This window comes from Rattus rattus, chromosome 6 (genome assembly GCF_011064425.1).
Source record: "Rattus rattus isolate New Zealand chromosome 6, Rrattus_CSIRO_v1, whole genome shotgun sequence".
In the NCBI taxonomy this organism is placed as follows: domain Eukaryota; kingdom Metazoa; phylum Chordata; class Mammalia; order Rodentia; family Muridae; genus Rattus; species Rattus rattus.
This window is the reverse complement of record NC_046159.1, coordinates 59,013,643-59,031,816: the sequence shown is the minus strand read 5'-3', so window position 1 is coordinate 59,031,816 and position 18,174 is coordinate 59,013,643. Positions and strand designations below refer to the sequence as shown.

At 46.6% G+C, this 18,174-nt stretch overlaps 1 protein-coding gene across 1 annotated transcript in view; it reads right to left on the bottom strand.

Annotated features, from left to right (window-relative positions):
- Antxr1 (ANTXR cell adhesion molecule 1) overlaps nucleotides 1-18,174 on the bottom strand; it is a 194,949-nt gene that overhangs the window by 146,163 nt on the left and 30,612 nt on the right. Inside the window, exon 4 of the mRNA XM_032906154.1 lies at nucleotides 91-172. Within this exon, the coding sequence (XP_032762045.1) occupies nucleotides 91-172 (82 nt within the window). The remainder of the gene's footprint in view (nucleotides 1-90; nucleotides 173-18,174) is intronic.

The window sequence follows — 18,174 nt, the reverse complement described above, 5'->3', positions numbered from 1 at the left end:
TAACGCACAAGTTTTGTCATTAGCTACCCCTACACTGATATTTCAGCATGGTGTGTTATACTCAAGAGTTTAAAACTGTCTCAAAATTACCCTCTCGAATCCTTCATGCATGTAAGTATCTCCTCCTGGCAGAACCTTCTGGAGCTCCTCGAGGCCTTGCCGGATCTGTTCCCTGAAACCCAAAAGTATCGTGTTAGCCTTACGGGAGTGTTTCTCCTTGCCCTTGATAGCCATATGCACCAGTTTACTTTTCACGAATGCACTGTATTGCTCCGATGGCTCCCCAGAACCACCAGAAGGAAAACCTGCCTCCTACACTAACTACCAGGTTCAGCCCCATCCAGAGTAGGATGAGTTAGATTTCAACAACGTGAGGAACCTTCCACAGGAATCTCCATTTTCCTCTTTGGCAACACGGCCCAAGCTTGCTTTTTACACCGGAAGTGATTCTTAAAATGTTCCTGCTCCTCATGGGACACATGGCCACACAGGTGAAGGCACAAAGGGCTTAGGTGAACCAGAGAGTAATGAACACCAAGAAACCAGGGGGAGCCAGAGAAGGCCACCTCCAGGACGTGGCTAGGAGGCATCCGAGCAAAGGACACCGAAGGAAACTGCAGTCAGCGTCCAAAGTAAAAAGGAGAACCTGGAATCCGGACTTCCCACGTGAACAGGCGTGTCCACAAGTGGCTGACACCTGTGTGCTCTTCCTCTGATTGGTCAAGGCAGGGGCAGACGGAGGAAGTGGCACAGAGGATGGGAGAGAGCTGGAGTGGCATTGGGGTCACATGGAGTCTTGCAAAGTGCTGTCTCTGGGGGGTAAGACGCCCGCATTCACATTCCTACCTCTGCAGCAGCACTGTACCAGGCCGGAACTTAGAGAGCCTCATTTGTAAACCACAAGCCTTCGAGAGGGGTCAGGATGGCCTTCCTCCTGCTTCAGTTTCATGGCAGAGGTGGGAATGTACAATTTAAACTAGGAAGATGGGACCCTTCGAGTCAGGGGAGACGCTAACATTATTCCTACAGAACATAATACACCAAGCTCTGCTTAAAGGGGCGGATTTCATCTCCCAATAAGCCCTCGCCATGGGTGCTAATGTTTCTGTATCCAAGAGATAAAACTTGGCTTCAGAGAGGGTGAGTCTCTGCCCTTGGAGACTGGAAGTCAAAGGTGCTGATCCCCCCCCCCCACACACACACAGAGAGAGTGAGAGAGAGAGAGAGAGAGAGAGAGAGAGAGAGAGAGAGAGAGAGAGAGAGAGAGACTAGAACTCTCTCCTCACGGCCAGGCTTTGATGAGAACAGAATTCACTCCTGCTTTTCAGTTCCACAACTAAAGACACCGAGCGCAAAAAGCCCAGGGAATCTGTCCAAGGCCTCACAACTAGCCAGTGGCAAGTGTGGGATTTGTCACTAAACGTCCTACTACGAGCTACACTGATAAGCTTTTTCTTGAATGGATGATCCAATGAATGAGACACTGCCTGTTCGTCCCAGTAATTGTTTGGGTAGAAACATTAATGAAAAACATTAATCCTGCACGAAGTCGATGTGGCAGGAGGCCCGGGTGGGGCTGAGGAGGGTAGATCACCAGGCTGTGGGAAACTTTAGTAGCATGCTGAAAGGGGCTGGTACAGGTGCCCGCTGTTGCCGCTCTCAGGTTGCTACTCAACACTGTGCCAATCAAACTTTGGAAAAGGTGCAGACTGTCTCATCAGAGCCCAGCTGCCTAAGGCGGCCTCAAAACCTGAAAGCCTACCTGGATCTGACTCAGCAGCAAACTATTGGTTTACCTCCAAAAATATCTAGAAATGGATCCACACTCACCCCGGCAGCACTAGGGGCTACACTACCATCTGACCTTGCAGAGGCCTCTGGTATAACACCTGCCCCTCCACCTCCTCTTCCACTCACTCTGTGGGAGGCTGCCAGAATCTTAAAATGAAGATCAAAACATACCATTCTTGCCCCTGCTCTTATAACAAGTCATCGTACTTGAGGTACCCTCCCCTCAGTGGCTTTGTGATACCTACAGGTATGGCCGCTGCCTTCCTGTCTAACCTCACCTTTCATCTGCCTGTCTGTACTGCCCCCACCTCAGTTTCACTGGTCTCCTTGGGCTCCTGGTTTTGACAGACCATCTGTACCAGCAACCCTTAGAGCCTGACCTTTTCCTGGTCTAGGCCTGTTTGGGTCCCTGCTATGTCTGGTAGGTCTTGTGACTAGAACGTAACAGGTATTCAAGATAGTCTTGTGAAATGGATTGGGGAGGAACAGGTGTCACCACAGAGATCTCTGGAAGAGAGGAGACAGCCTCACTTGGGCCATGCAAAGGAAGATCAGGCTGCAGAGGGCCTGGTCACTGGCCCTAGGACAGATGTGGGCCCTTGTGATGGGTGGAATTCTTTGTGCTGTAATTCTACCACCTCCAATATTTCAACATACACCCCCGCCAAGGCGAAGTTTCAACTGTGTCATTTGGTTGTCTGACAAGAAAGAAAAAAGTAACCCATGCTTTAGTTAAAGAGCTAGGATGAGAACAGTACTCCCCAACAGGATGGGGCAGGTACCAGTGGCCACCTGGCAGAGCTCCGTCCTGTGGATCGGCAGTTCGTGAGTTCCCAGAAGCAGAGGCAGGAAGTCAAGAGTCTTTTTCTGAGCATCCTCAGGGTCCTTCTAATAGCTGGGAGGAGGGGCAGGTGAGGGGAAGAAGACTACTTTCTGAAAATTAGATTGGGGGTTGAAAGTAAATATATACGATCCTAAAATACACAAACAGAAAATATGCTGGGAGTCTAAGACAATCCTGAGGCGCATGGAGAATGTTGGGACACCACAGTAATTGACCTCAAACTATACTACAGAGCCATAGTGACTAATACAGACAGCTAGAGCAATAGAATACGATAGAAGATGTTGTGGTTTGCCTTGGAGTTTTCTCTGAATTTGTGGAATAAAGGCAAGAGCACTAGATTTGGGCAGAGGAAGGAGTCAGGAGCAGGAGGGGGATTAGATTCAGAGGTTAGGTTGAGAGAGGACAGTTGTTGACAGTTGAGCCAGTGGAACCTGAGCAGGTGGGGGGGAGGATGGTACAGTTTAAAAGAGTGAGCAGAAGAGTAGGAAGGTAGGAGAAAGAAGGGAACGGTTTAGAGACAAGATGGGGAACTGAGAAGGGTTAGAAGAGACAAGAGATGGAGAGAGAGGAGAAGCTAGGAGTCGTTGTAAGAGAAAGAGAAACTAAAGCATAAAAGAGTTGATATATTTGGGAGAGTGAGTAAAGAAAATAGGTTGAGAAACGATGGGGAACTGAGAAGGGTTAGAAGAGACAGGAGATGGAGAGAGAGGAGAAGCTAGGAGTCGTTGTAAGAGAAAGAGAAACTAAAGCATAAAAGAGTTGATATATTTGGGAGAGTGAGTAAAGAAAAGAGAGAGAGAGAGGAGAAGCAAGGAGTCGTTGTGGGAGAAGGAGAAGCTGGAGACCGGGCAAATAAAAGGTGCAAGGGATGGATGGTACCGGGCTTTGTGTGTTTAACTGAGCAATTATATCCTACCAATTGGACCAAAGATTATTGTGTGGTGTGTTCTTTTGTGTAGGAGTCTCAGTATAAGAAAGTGTGTGGCTGGGCTATGTTTCTGCCCAAGATATCCAGCAGATATCTGGGGCAGTGAGGTGTGGAACCCTAGCAGGGTAAAAACACCAGTTGTATGCTCTTTTGTGTAAGAGTCTCAGTATAAGAAAGTGTGTGGCTGGGCTGAGTTTATGCCAAGATATCCAGCAGATATCAGGGGCACTGAGGTGTGGAACCCTAGCAGGGAAAAACACCCTGAGGGAAAACATTCACCCGCTTTTGTTTTTACTTTTTTGTTTTTATTTTTATATTTATTTACAACAACAAGAAGATTCAGAAATAAACGCTCACTGATACAACTACCTGAATCTTGACTGTCTTAAAAATAACAACAACAACAACAACATATACTGAAGGGCTGGAGAAATGTCTCATTGGTTAAGAGTTTAGAGTTTGGTTCTTAACACTGATATCAGGCAGTTCACAATCACCCATAACTTTGGCTCACCAGCAGGTAGTGCTCTCTTCTGGCCCTGAGGACACCTGCATTCATGTGCACACACATCCACCATACATACAATTAAAAATAAAATAAGTCTTTAAAAGTACACTGGAAACAGAAGATAGTCTCATCACAAACGATGCTGGGAAATGCATTCACAAGTAGAAGGATGACATTTGATCCCCACCTCTGCCAGGTATTCATATCAACCCAAAATGGGTCACTGATTCACTTGTAATAACCGAAACTCTAAAGTTACTAGAAGAGGTAAAAACACCTTAGCATATAAGCAAGACGAGGGGCTCCAGCATCTCAGGAAATAACAACAAGAACCAGCTAATGGGATTATATCAAACTAAAAGTCTTTACAGCAAAGGAAGCAACGGAGCGAAGAGATAGCCTAGCAGGAGAAGACCTTGGCCAAGGAGTCACCTGACAGGAGATTGATATCTACAATCTGTACAGAAAAGAAAACCAAAAACAGAAGTAATCCAACCAACAAACAAAAATCCAATTACAAAGGAAGGACTACTGAAGGCCAAGACGTGCCTGAAACAATGTCCAACGCCCTAGGCCACTGGGAGATTCCATCTCACTAAGAAAAGGACAAAAACAGCCAGGCTGTGGGGAAAGAGGAGCCCTTCTCCACTGCTGTGGGACTTCAGCGGATAAAGTCACTGTGGTGCAAAGTTCCCCACACAACTCAAAAGCTATTTCACTTCCGGGTCACCCCTGAAGGAGTCCAGTCACTGTGCCACAGGGATACGGGCACAGCCAAGCTTATGGATGTACTGTTCATGACCTCCGGGAGACACACCCAGTCCAGATGTCCGCCCAAGAGATGGATGTACAAAGATGGGGTGCATGTATGCAAACACAGAAAGAACAGATGTCGGAGAGAAAGAGAGAAGGTGAAGTAAGTGCTCTACGCCGGGCTGAGAAAGATGGAGAGGCATTCGCTCCTGTGTGGAAGGCGGAGGAGAAGAACACGGAACACTAAGTACCAGGGGGCTCTTAGGGCTGTGGAGGGGGTGAAGGGGGAGTGGGAAGGTCAGAGCACACTGGAGCGTCCCAGTATGGCTAAGATGTGTCACATGCGAGTAAGAAAACGTCAACATGGGACTCGTTCTTTGAAACTTAATGAATGCTAATGGAAAAGTAAACAAGGCCTTTTTCCTTGGTTCAGACTAGTGAAGTCTGGAATATTCTTGGTATCACTAAAACCAGGATATTATGTTAACACCAAGCTTAAAAAAGAAAGCTTAAAAAAAAAAACTAGCATGTTGGGGACATGGAGACGGTTCCTTGGCAGGCTTTTCTTCTGCCAAATAAAGTATGGGGACGGGACATTTTTTCTTCTAAGCCTATTTCTTTTTCTTTACAAAGGTTTTCTTGAACTACTATTCCCAGCGTCTCTCTCCATCCCCCGTCTCTAGAATCTTCCCTGATCCACCAGTTTCTTAATTGCTCACAGGCTTTGTGGCCTGTCTCCACACTCCCTGCCCCTTTTCTAAGTCCTCACAATCTCGAGACGTCAAAAAGGAGATGGTGGCCTGGGAACTGTGGGTCTGTTCTGACGCAGGGTCACCGGTGCTCAAGGGTGCGTCCTGAGGTTGTCTTAGAAGCCTGAGGTGTAGGGAGTGGGACCGTTTTACAAGGGTGATAACCTCTCTGGAAACTCGACTGTGTGCAACATTAACTTCCTGGGAAACGCGTGGCTGGGAATCTCACACTGGAGGCTGTTATTAAAATGTCCCGTTTTCTTTGGTGGTTTTCTCTGTCTGCCAGCGTTCCTTCTTAGGAGCTGGGGATTTTCAGGCCACACATACTGTGTTCCTTTTGCAACACATAACCCTTAATGGCTGTAGCGCAGGAAGCTGTTAGATGAATGAGCCCCGCTTCCACACTTCCCTCATTCATACACCACTACATTATCCCCTGCGCAGCAGCAGAGTGGGGAATCTGTGGGGCGATGGGTGGGAAGAGTCCGTCACAGTGGCCTGCGGACTTGAGGATGGGGTCGCAGTCATGCTGTGGCGGTTTGATGATGTCTGCCAGTGAAAGCATTGAAAGAACAGCCCAGGTGAGCATGTCAAGACGCACATCCCACGTGTCCACTGGGAAATCCTCCTCAGGGTTACGCAACATCTGTTTATTTTTACTGCTCTGTAAAAATGGCCTCCACCACCTAGAGACAATCCAACACGAGGTCTGCACTGCCGATGTCACAGCTCCCTGTGAAGGAGCGACTGTGGATTTGGACTTTTCTCAGATGCCTTGAAACTGCTGGCCCTGGGGCCTCGACTTACACCGGAAGCGCACAGGACTGCTCTTTACCCAGCAGTGCTCTCAGCACTCCCAGGTGGCCCGTGGCCGCAGCACGACAAACAGAGCCGCACAGATGGGCTCTAAAGTGAGCGGTGGCAATTTGTTTGTAGCCCACATCGTGGCTTCTCTGGGCTTCTATCTCGGCTTGGCAGAGATGATGAGAGATGAGGCACTAGCTCAGGGAAAGCTTCTTCAGTGTCGTACCGAGTTTATTTCTAGAAAAGACAATGCTCCTTCGCCTTCTCTTACCTCTACATCAAGATCCCCCTTTCAGTCCTGACCATACCTGCAACTTACATTTTTCTCTTCACTTGCATAAACCAACCTCTCCAAAAGTTTATCAGCTCATTCTTCTAAAATTCTCAACTCAGAATAGGCTCTTGGCTCTTTTCCTACTTTGAGTGTGGCTGGTGCTTCCTTTTTAGCTTCATAACGTGGGAAGCCTAGTTATCGCTGTTAAGTCCTTTACACGTCTCTCCTAAGAGCTACCTTTGCTGTTTCCTAGCTCCTGCCACACCCTGGCCCTAGCTGCGGCCCACAGCTGATTCTCAGGTTTTCATTGTGGGTCAGTTGGCAATACTAGCTAAGCATTCTGCCGTTTTCTTTATCCATAGCTCGTTTTGACATAATCTTTAGACTTTGCCTAGTAAGCAGTTTTTATTTGGGAGTCTACATTGTGTAACTTTAATACAGCCATCTCAGATTTTGTGATTAATGTTTGCACAGTGCACATTCCCCTTTCCTTCCCTTAGCCTATTTTTATTTCACGCATCTCTTGGGAGTCATCTGGAACTCTGTGTAGAACGCTGCTCTAACGATGCCCCCACCTCTGGGTCCCCCGTTCTCATGTCCTTGTCCATACTGCTTTGCACTTGGCTCTGTGACTTGCTGTAGCCTGGACGACATCAGCAAACACAATACCCAAGGCTCCAGACTCTGGGTTTGCTATGTTGAAGAGTTGCAGCCTCGTAGGACAGCATTTGGTCTCCCAGCCTTCTGAGAATGTCCCAGATCCTGGTTGTGTTTTTTGTTTGTTTGTTTTCCTACCTAGAATTATATGGGAAGAGTTGCCTGCAGTTGAAAAGAAACCTCCTTCCAGACTTCCTAGAGGCAAGTTTGTAAGGCTTTATTATTATTATTATTATTATTATTATTATTATTATCATCATCATCATCATCATCATCATCATCATCATCATCATCATCATCATCATCATCATCATTATTATTATTATTATTATTATTAATGATTGATGCCAGAAGGCCCGGCCCACTACAGGCAGTGCCAGACCCTGGGGCATGTGGTTCTGAGGGGTCTAAAGAAAGCAGTCAGAGCAAGCTGTGGAACAACCATCAGAAGCTTTCTTCCGTGGGTCTCCGCTTCAGTTTCTGCCTCCTGCTCCCCTCCTTGAGTCCCTACTGGGACCTCCCACAGTGATACAGCTCTCCAGAGAGTAGTAGGGCAACAAACCCTCTCCTCCCCAGGTTGCTTTTGGTCATGGTGTATATCACAGCGATGGAACTAAGACAGATTGAGTATGTTTGGTTCATAGAGTAGCACAATATGGAGGTGTGGCCTTGGAGTGGGTGTGTCACCGTGGGCGTGGGCTTTAAGACAACTGTCCTAGTCTTCTCTTGTTTGACTTTGGAACGAGAGATGGAACTCTCAGCTCATCGTCTACCATGGCTGCCTGGAGGCTGCCATGCTCCCACCTTGATGATAATGGACTGAACCCCTGAACCTATAAACCAGCCCCAATTAAATCTTGTCCTTATAAGAGTTGCCTTGGTCATGGTATCTGTTCACAGCAGTAAAACCCTAACTAAGAGAAATGGATTACCGTTTGTAACGGAGGCCATTACTCACTTGGTCCTCTAGACTACAGCTGCATGAATAGTCCCAGAAAACCAGCGTGTTTAGTGATGGGTGGCTCCTGCCTCTTTCTCTGGTGCGGGCTCTCTCGGCCTTGTGACTGAAAGGCATCGGTCACCTTCTGTGGAATGTGGCTGTCAGCACAGTTGGGATGAAGTCTGCTGTCTGGTTATCTCTCTGCTGCTTCTCTTCTACATTCTTCTGTTTGATCGAGAACCTCCTCAAATCTTGCCCAACAGCATTCACCTTTACAAACACAGCTATCTGTTGCCGGCATCCCTTCCTCCGCCGTCTCCCTTTCATTGCTTTTACAGCTGACCACTGGGTTTCAATATGCAGCCTTATTTTATGAATTTTATGCATTTACCCGTATAACGAAATACTTTTACATCAGTATCATTCACTCTAATCTTTTGCTACCATTCTAACATATTTCATTTATATACCGAGGAAACTCGAAAATATAGTGGGACACCTTCCTTCTATTGAGATGCAGGACGCCCAGGAGATCACTGAACCCCAGGCAGCTGCTAGCCTTCTGTACACAGCTGTTTCTATGTGTGCAGGCCAAGCCCACCCAGCGGTGGTCACACTTTCAGTCCAGTTCCATTCATGACTTTCTGACTTCATCTCTTGTTGAGGTCAACACAGAGGTTTGGAGCGTTCTGACATAGCACACCCTTACTGCTTGAAACACCTCTTCTACTGGCCACTCTCAAATTCACCATCGTCTCCAAGTTACTGTGTTGTGAGTAGGACAATATAACTTCCTGAGGTGTGAAAGAAAACTGGCACCATTTTTGTTTTGTTTTGTTTTCATAATTCACTGATGAACTTATTCTGTCTTAGATCTTCTCTTTGGAGTATTCAGATAGCCAATACCACCATTCCTGTCCATCGGGGCCACAATAAATAAAACAAGAACTAATTTAACGAAAGCAAGATGGTCTCACTACTGCTATCTCATGACTGAGACAGCTACTAGCAAGGCGGCCAATGGATGGGTAATGAACACAGAACAGACACACTGGTAACCAGTAAACAATGACCCTTGGGGACAAGACAGAGGGCTGATGTCAGACTTCATCACAGGACTGAGAAATAAACATAATTTAAAATCTACAAATTGTTCTAGAATTTTCTGCTCAGCAGTGGAGGTTGTGGTTCTCTACCAGACATAGTTCCTTTGTGTCCACGTTCTGTAGCAAGGCTGAGCTGGAGGGAGTGGGTAGGAGTATGCTAGATCTATGCTGGATAAGCCAACATGGAAGGTACACGTGGGCAGGAAGGATTTGCAACAACAGAATTAGAGGACAGGACCAAGATGTCAAAAGAATGCGGGGCACTGAGAACTCAAATCTCAGTGGGAGTTTTAAACTCACACTCCGCCTTTGAAGATCAACTAGTAATGCCGTTCATACACCCTGGCTGAGCAGCCTACACACTCCCCTCCCCATCACAGAGCAGAGAAAGTCCCTTCTGCCCAGCCCAGCCCTCACCAGGAGGAAAGCACTCGGGTGCTCCCTGAAGCTTTGTTCACAAGAGGAAAAGAGAGAAGCAGACTGTGCAGACGAACGCCTTGGCGGTACACCCCACACCAGAGCGTGTGCAAGAGAAGCACCAGGATGAACCCCAAAGCTGGACACCTGGGTCTAGGTGGGAAATGTCTCAAAAACACACTCTCTGCTCACACTTTATAATGTCTAACTGGGGGCTGCGGAGGTGGCCTGGCTGATTAAGTGCTTGCTACCCAGGCAAAAGGGGCCCTGAATTTGTGAACCCCAGGACACAGGTAAAAATCTGGGCGTGTTAGTGTGTTTTTGTAATCCAAATGTTAGGGAGGTGGGGGTAGATGGGTCCTTGGAGTTCCAGATACCAGCGAAAGGTCCCTCAAGGTTGATACCTGGTCTCTGTACACGTGTGTATCTAGCTGACCACCCCCATAAACACATACACAAACACACGCCTGCACATAAATACACACATTGACCTGTTATCAGGTAAGCAGTTCAAAATGAAAGCATACTATTTCTGGGGATATAAAAGTGCACACATCCACGGAGATATAAACTCCAAAGTTGAGGCAACAATTCTTTCTGTGGGGCAGAAAGAATGTCCCTGTGACATTCCATTTTGCAAGCCTGGTGCTGCAGAATTGGTGTCATGTGTTCATGATCCTTTTCTCTATACAGCACTTTAAACGCTGGCTCAGATGAGCAGCAGAGGGGGTGGGGACCTGGGGTTCGTGTTCTGGGCCTGATGGCGGCAGCCCTGGATGCAAGGTTCATCGGGTCCTCTCAGTGTAGCAAGAGTGCCACTGCCCGATGACACCAGGATTGTTTGGGGAGTGGGGTGGTGCAGGCAGAGAGATTCCTTAACTCAGCTTCCAGCTCTCCCTGGTATGAGAATGTAGCCACAGCTGGGGCCGAGACACAAAGGATAACAGATTTGGGAGCCAGCCATTCTCGGGTCCCTCTCACTACACTAATGTGGTCTTCCTTTCTCCAGCCAGCCATCGGAAATGTTCCTGTTCACTTTTGTCCTTGCGTATTTACTCCATGAGGGACAAGTAGCATTTCCTGAGTACCTGTACATATTAGACTCTCTGATAGGCATTTTCCATACATTAATGCATAGCAGCACCCTGAAGTGGGCACAGAAGAAATCAGACACTGGAGTCCACACGAGAGCCATCGATGGGGCTCCAGGCAGTCATTCCCCTGTTTCATTTGCAGTAGCCAAATTGGGTGCATATCAGAACATTGCAGCCAAAGACATGGGGGATATACTACCTTTCTCCTGAGGTATGGTTTTCAAAGTTTTGAAGAACCACCCACAATAACTTTTATATGAATGCAATCATTGGCGTATTATATTTTTACGTTAAAAAAATACTTGGAAGAAATGCCTTGCTTTTGACAATGTGCTGCGGTATCATCGACAACTTGCCGTTCAAGAAGGGTGAGTTTGCTTTCTCCTGTCCGCAGAAGGGTACCAAAGGGAGAGCAGGAAACACTGGTTCACAGCACCTGCAAAAGCACGTCTCTGGATCTGCCTCAGGGCTCCAAGGTGGACTGCGTCCACTCGGCGTTACTGTGACCCCGGCTGGGAGACTGTAGGCAAGTCTGCTGAGAAGACAGGGCCTATGCATTCTTCTCAGGAAGAACTCTTGAAAGACCCACCAGGCAAGGAAACAGCGGCCTTTAGCTGGCCTTGTGCTGAAGACGTATTTTCTGCCTATGTCCCTCTATGCAGGGATAAACCTGCCAATGGTCAATGCTTCAGAAAAGGATGAGCCAGAGAGACCCAGGACTCACTGTGAATTTGCTGTGGGACGTGCTATGACGATGGGAGGCGGAGTTTGCAGGCGAGGATTTAGGATGACCCCGAGCTGTAGATCAAAACTCCTAGCAACAACCACAACAGTTAACACTGCTCACTGAGCTCTAAAGACACATCTGCCCCATGAATCCTCCCAGCATTTAACAGAGAAAAAGAAGCATATTCAAGTTCTTCCAAACCCCGTTTATTTTAAAATGTAGGAAGGGATTTAGACTGCTATTTCTCAGGAATCACAACTTGGAGTCCTGCTTCAAAACCAAGAGATGCTCCGAAGCAGGGCCAAGTTCGGTGCTTTGGCAAACTGAAGTACATGAGAGAGGCACAGGAGGGGCCTAGATGCCCATTTTCAGTGTAACCCGGACATTCTTGGAGTCCCTTCTGCTTGCTGAAGCAAGGCTGGCAGGCTACCCTTACGCCCGCCTCCGTTCAGTGACACAGCTCTTCCCTCTCTGAGGATCACTGAGCTCTCAGGGCCAGGAGAAAATGTGTGAGCACAGGCTTTTGGGACACTGATTCCCTAAAGCAGTCAGGGAGCTGGGGTGGTGGACTGTGGAACCCCCCCCAGCTTCTCTTAAACTTAAAAGCATAATATTAAATTGTGGGAAACTCTTGAGTAGACTCATCAAGCACAGGAACACAAGGTCTGTGCTTCCCGGGCTCTACTCCAGGTTCCCACAGTTACACAGCAGGGCAGCCACAAGTCTTCTCTGCCTTGTTATCCACATGTCTAATATGGTATAATAAAGAATGCAGTTCTAACGAGAGCCGCAGAGGTGGTCACTCTTGTCCCTTATAATAGAAGAAGAAAGTAGGCATTTACTGGGACTCAGTAACCCCTCATTGATGAACATGTGCAGGCAGCCCCCATATCTTTATATGTATAACGTATGTGGCTCCATGTATCTCAGACGTAACAGACCAGAGGGAAGTACCCAGTAGAGGCAGGTAGACCAAGAAGGCTGTATGGAAAAATAACTGAGTTAAAAACCTTAACTTAGTGAATAAAATCTGGTGCCAAGCACATGGGTGGATCAGCACAGCCTGGTCCTTCTGGGAATGCTTTTCCTTATAAGTAAAATGAGGCCACTGGGTTGGGAAAAATGTGATAACCCTTCGACCCACGGCTGTTTGCTAGGCCTTGTGTTTGAATCTTGGAAAGTTTGGAAGAAAAGTGAGCTTTCCAGTCAAAAGTAGTCCTTTGAGGGTGCAGATCCAACTCTCTTGGCCTTCCTAAAGCATCACGGATGCGGCGAACCTATCAGGATAGAGCAAACGGCTCTCGCTGCCTGAGGTAAGTGAGAAAGGGGGTCACACTCAGATCAGAATATCTGCACGAGGTGGAGATGCCATGGGAGAAGGCATATCTGACATCTCAGGCCTCGAGGAGAACAGCTGGAGCTTCAGGAGGGGATGATCCTAACCCTGCCACCCAGTGAGGGAGAGGAGTCCTAACCCAACTGCTCCGTGGTGGGCCATGGAGAGATTCAACTCAGTCACCCAGGGGTGGGTCAGGTGAGAGGGTCCGCCCAGGAGTGTGTGGAAGAGAAACCTGATTCGTGCGACCTGGCATCCGCACCAGACCCTCTGCTTCTTCCTTTCTCTGGAATGACCTCAGGGTCTCTCTCAAGGGAGGGTGTGTGAGTTTATAAACATGGCAGATTTCACATCTTCCTTTATTTTGAGGTCTTAACAGTGCAACGAGGTTCAAAGAGGAAAGTCCAGTTGATACCAATTCCCTTTCTCCCTCTGTGGGCTCTGGAGTCTCACTAGCCAGGAAGATGGTGACAATTTTAGGGACCCAAGAAAATGGCCCCCTTTGAAATAAACTCACAGGAGATACAGAAATGAAAGATTCAGTTCCTATTGATGATGAAGGCACCCTGTCTCCAAAATTGCAGGTCTCTCTCTCTCTCTCTCTCTCTCTCTCTCTCTCTCTCTCACACACACACACACACACACACACACACACACACACGCATATGGGCACCCACATATGCACACACACATATACACATATATACACATGCACGTGTACACACATGCACCCACACATGTACACACATACACACATGTACACGTGCACACATATGCACACCCACACACACATATACACACTTGTGTGCACACGTATACACACTCGAGGGCACACACAGGCACGCACACATTTGTAGGCATAGGGAACCATTCACAGAGATGAGAATATTTGGGAGTTGAAAATGCAGAAAGTGAAAACAGAGCCAGGAGATGCAAACAGCAGTTAAACAGAAAGCACTGAGTTGGCGAGTACAGAACCAGTCTGCAGTGTGCTCAGAGAACTTCAATAAAAAACGCTAGACTGGGATGGGAGCCGTGGCTCAGGCAGCATGTAAACATGAGGGCCCGAGTGCAAACCCCAGCACACAGGTTAAAAAAAAAAAAAAACAGAACAAAACAAGCCAGCCATGATGACATGCACCTGTAATCCCAGGGCTGTGACGGCAGAGGTGGGACTGCCTGGGCTCTTTGGCTAGTCGGACTAGCTGAATTAGCCAGCTCCAGATTCAATGAGAGGGCCTGGTTCAAACCCATACACATAAAAATAAAAAGCATCTCAAAAAATTAAATAAATGTGTTGGAGAGCAAGGGATGAAGACACCCAGTGTCCCTTCCCAATCTCTACATTCATGTGCACACACACAAACACACACAAACACACAATGGGGGAAAAGAGGCGGATTAAACATATACTTAGACCATAAAGGCTATTGTGAGCAGTCAGAATGTTGATAAGAAAATCAATGAAGGAAAAGGTCTTAGGTTGAAAAGGTTTAAGTATCAGATAGGATATCTCAGATACTGTACACAGTCACTTAAGAATCAATGAGATGACTCACACACACTCACACACACTACATTAATTTTCAAAATTGAGATAAAGAAAGTCCTAATACTTGGGAGAGAAAGTCAAGGGGTCTGGGGATGGGAGTATACAGCACAGAGATCACCTGGTAATCCATCAGCAAAACTAATAAAGCTTAGAAACTAACACTCGAAATCTAAATTATCCAAATTGTAGTCTTTGAAAAGAATAATTGATTCTTATAATCGAGGGAGGGGTAACAAAAATCACGTGGGAGATACCTTTTTAAATTATTAGAATAGCAAGGGCAACGTTATACATACAGGTGAGTGGGAGTTAGCACTGAGAACATTCAGAGAGAAGGAGCTCTGCTTCAACAGACCAAGTGTTCCATGCATGCCAGCAGCGGCTTTCATTATTCAGAGAAGATAAGATACAAACCAACCTTCCTTCCTCTCAGATTGACAGGAAAGGGTGAAACTGCAGCACAGAAGGAATGAGATTCCATAACAGTGGTATAAAATGATGAATTAATGGGTGAAAATAAAATTTAAAAACGTAACAAAACAGAAGGGTTGGTAAATTTAAGAAATAACCATTAGGTAACTGGGGAAGGTTAAAACTAATAAAATAATTAAAATGATGGTGGTGGGTCAACTCTATAGGGGGGGGGAGAGAGAGAGAGAGAAAGAGGAGGAGAGAGAAGAGAGAGAGGAGAAGAAGAAGAAGAAGAAGAAGAAGAAGAAGAAGAAGAAGAAGAAGAAGAAGAAGAAGAAGAAGAAGAAGAAGAAGAAGAAGAAGAAGAAGAAGAAGAAGAAGAAGAAGAAGAAGAAGAAGAAGAAGAAGAAGAAGAAGAAGAAGAAAAGAAGGAAGAAGAAGAAGAAGAAGAAGAAGAAGAAGAAGAAGAAGAATTAGAATTCTATAGAATCAGTATTTTATCCCCCAAACATCTTAAGCTAGTCCTGGAGTCACAGGCTGAACTACTGATTATCCTTGTAGACATCCCATGGAGGCCCCTATGAGCATTTCACGCTGTTTAATAGAAGCTCACTGGCTCCAAACACCAAGCCCACCATGCCTGTGAGCACTACCAATCCAGGCAATGGAACAGGCGCTGTTCCACTCACAGCAGGGAAAATGGACTTAGCCAACACTGAATGCAACCTACGAAAAGAACAAAACCTTCCCGGAGGACACAAAACAGACACGATGAACACCCTTAAGTAGAGCGAGTGCTGCTTACTAAGAAGCCAGTGGTGCCAGGCCTAACTAAGCTTTTCGGACAACTCAGATGAAAACCCCAAGGATATTTGGAACACTAAGAAAAAAAAAATCTAAGAGCAAATGGTTGGAAAAATCCACTTAAAACCAAGGAGATTTTTGCTCAATATTAGAAATGAGGAAAGACCGGTCCTCCAGATGTTGAAACTAATTAAAACAATGTGGTTTCAGTGTGGAACTGCAGGCAAACAAATGGAACCATAACAGAGCAGAAACCAAGCAGCCCCAAGTCCACCCTGGCCACTTCCTACGTGGCTGGTTAAAAGTTCGTTCCACAACAGCACTGGAAAAAGCAGTGCAGGAGAAATGTCAAGAGTTGGCCCTACACCTCACATGGAACAAGTTGTGGTGAAACTTACATTAAAAATGCTTATGCCATAAGCAAAAGCAGTCATTTAACAGGAAAGTTATGAATAAGAATGTTAAATTTCCGAAGAATATACAGGAAACAGAATTCCCTTTCACATGAAAAGAATACACAATAACCAAGCACAACCAGAAATCTGAGAACCAGCCAACATTTAAAGATCTTTGTAATGGGTTGCATTCCCATGGTATGTAAAACAAAGGAAGTCTGTATGACCACTTTAACAGGCGACACACGGCACCTGGTCCATCACCTCTCTCAACCTCTGTTACAGTGCTAGCTGAACTCCTCAGACACAATCTAACTTCCAGACGATAAAACATTAGAAGTGATTCAGGTAATTTCACGATCAAGACTCGGAGTTTCTAGGGAATCATCTGGAGTAGTTCACACTAAATCGCTGTGTTATAATAATACTTCAGTCAGCATTATATACTCCACTATGCTAATGAAGTGGCCCACAGATCGTGGGCTGGGTAAACGAGGAAGCTAAGAAATCTTGGAAGAGGACCTGATCTGACACAGACTCTGACTCAACCAAGTTTCAAAACCAGAGTTCAGAAACCAGTTCTGCCATTTGCCTGATATTGGGCCTCAGTGAACTTCCAGAACCTCAGGATCCTCAATGTAAAAGGGAAGGAAAGCACACAGGTTGCCACAGCCTGCCACAGCCTGCCACAGCCTGCCACAGCCTGCCACAGCCTGCCACAGCCTGCCACAGCCTGCCTCAGCCTGCCTCAGCCTGCCACAGTCTGCCACAGTCTGCCTGGGCCTGCCACAGTCTGCCTGGGCCTGCCACAGCCTGCCTCGGCCTGCTCGACCTGCTCGACCTGACACAGCCTGACACAAAACAACAGGCACAGGAAGGCCTAGAACATAAACAAGGCTGTAGGGAGAGGAATTGAAACCCCAAAGGTGGCCCACATAAGTGAGTTCCAGATTCTCACTCCCTCTGTTCTCTTCTGGCCTTAACCTGAGGACAAGTTTCATGGTGTTGTGGTAGCTGAAGTGACTTGTAAAAGGCTGAAAAGATCCCTGATTCTGGAAAACCTGGGGAGAGAGGCCCCTCCTATTCTGGCTTTGCCTCAGAGGAAGGTTTTCCCCAATCATTTATTTGAGAATGCCAAAAGACATTCCCTTTGGCTAGATTCTGGGGGTGACTCTGGGCAGGTTGCAGAAGGAGGCTCCCAATTCTGTCATTGAAGCTCGAGGCCCGAAGTCACCCCTATGCTGCACAGTAGTAGATCCAAAACAGCACGGTTGAGTGTTTAGTGACTGTGACACCTCTGCCCATGTTAGAGGTAAAAGAACGGCCTGAAGCCAGGTTATGAAGAAAGAAAGGAAATAACAAACAAAAAACCCCAAAGTTTAAGCAACATGGAAATAAAGCTACACTCTAAAATCACTCAACAAATAAATGCAGCTTAAAGCTACATGGGAAAAGGTTATTGGGTTGCCAATCCCGAGAGACTGGAATGGTGACAGACCCAAGAGCAGTGACAGGCCTGAGAGCTTTATAATAACCACCCTGTGAGGTCACAGCTATGGTGGCTGAAGTGACTGGATGACCTGGATGACGATGACTCTGAAAAAAATACTTGAATGAAACACGAACGTCTCGAGAGAAACCAAATGGGAATGTAGAACTGAAAAAGTAAATATCTGTAATAAAGAATTAAGCAGACATGCTCTGTGGCCCAAGGAAGACGGCAGAGGAAGGGACCCACTGAACGGGGAGACAGAACAGCAGCCATTACCCACTGAGGAACAGAGAGACGACTGGAAAAGATGTGAACACTTCAGGGCCATAAGGAGTAACGTGGAGAAGTCGTCACCTGTACTATGGGAGTCACAGAAAGAGGAGAGGTGCGTACTACAGAAAAATAAAAAATAATGATAAAAAATTTGAATAGCAGTGGTTGTTAACTTGCCGAATTTAGTGAAAGACAAGAACTCACAGATTCAGTGAGGTCTGCACAGCCCCTAACAGGTTGTAACCAAACTGCTGGGAACTAAAGAAACCTTGAAAGCGGTTAGGAGGATCACCGCCCTAACTGCACACAGAACTCA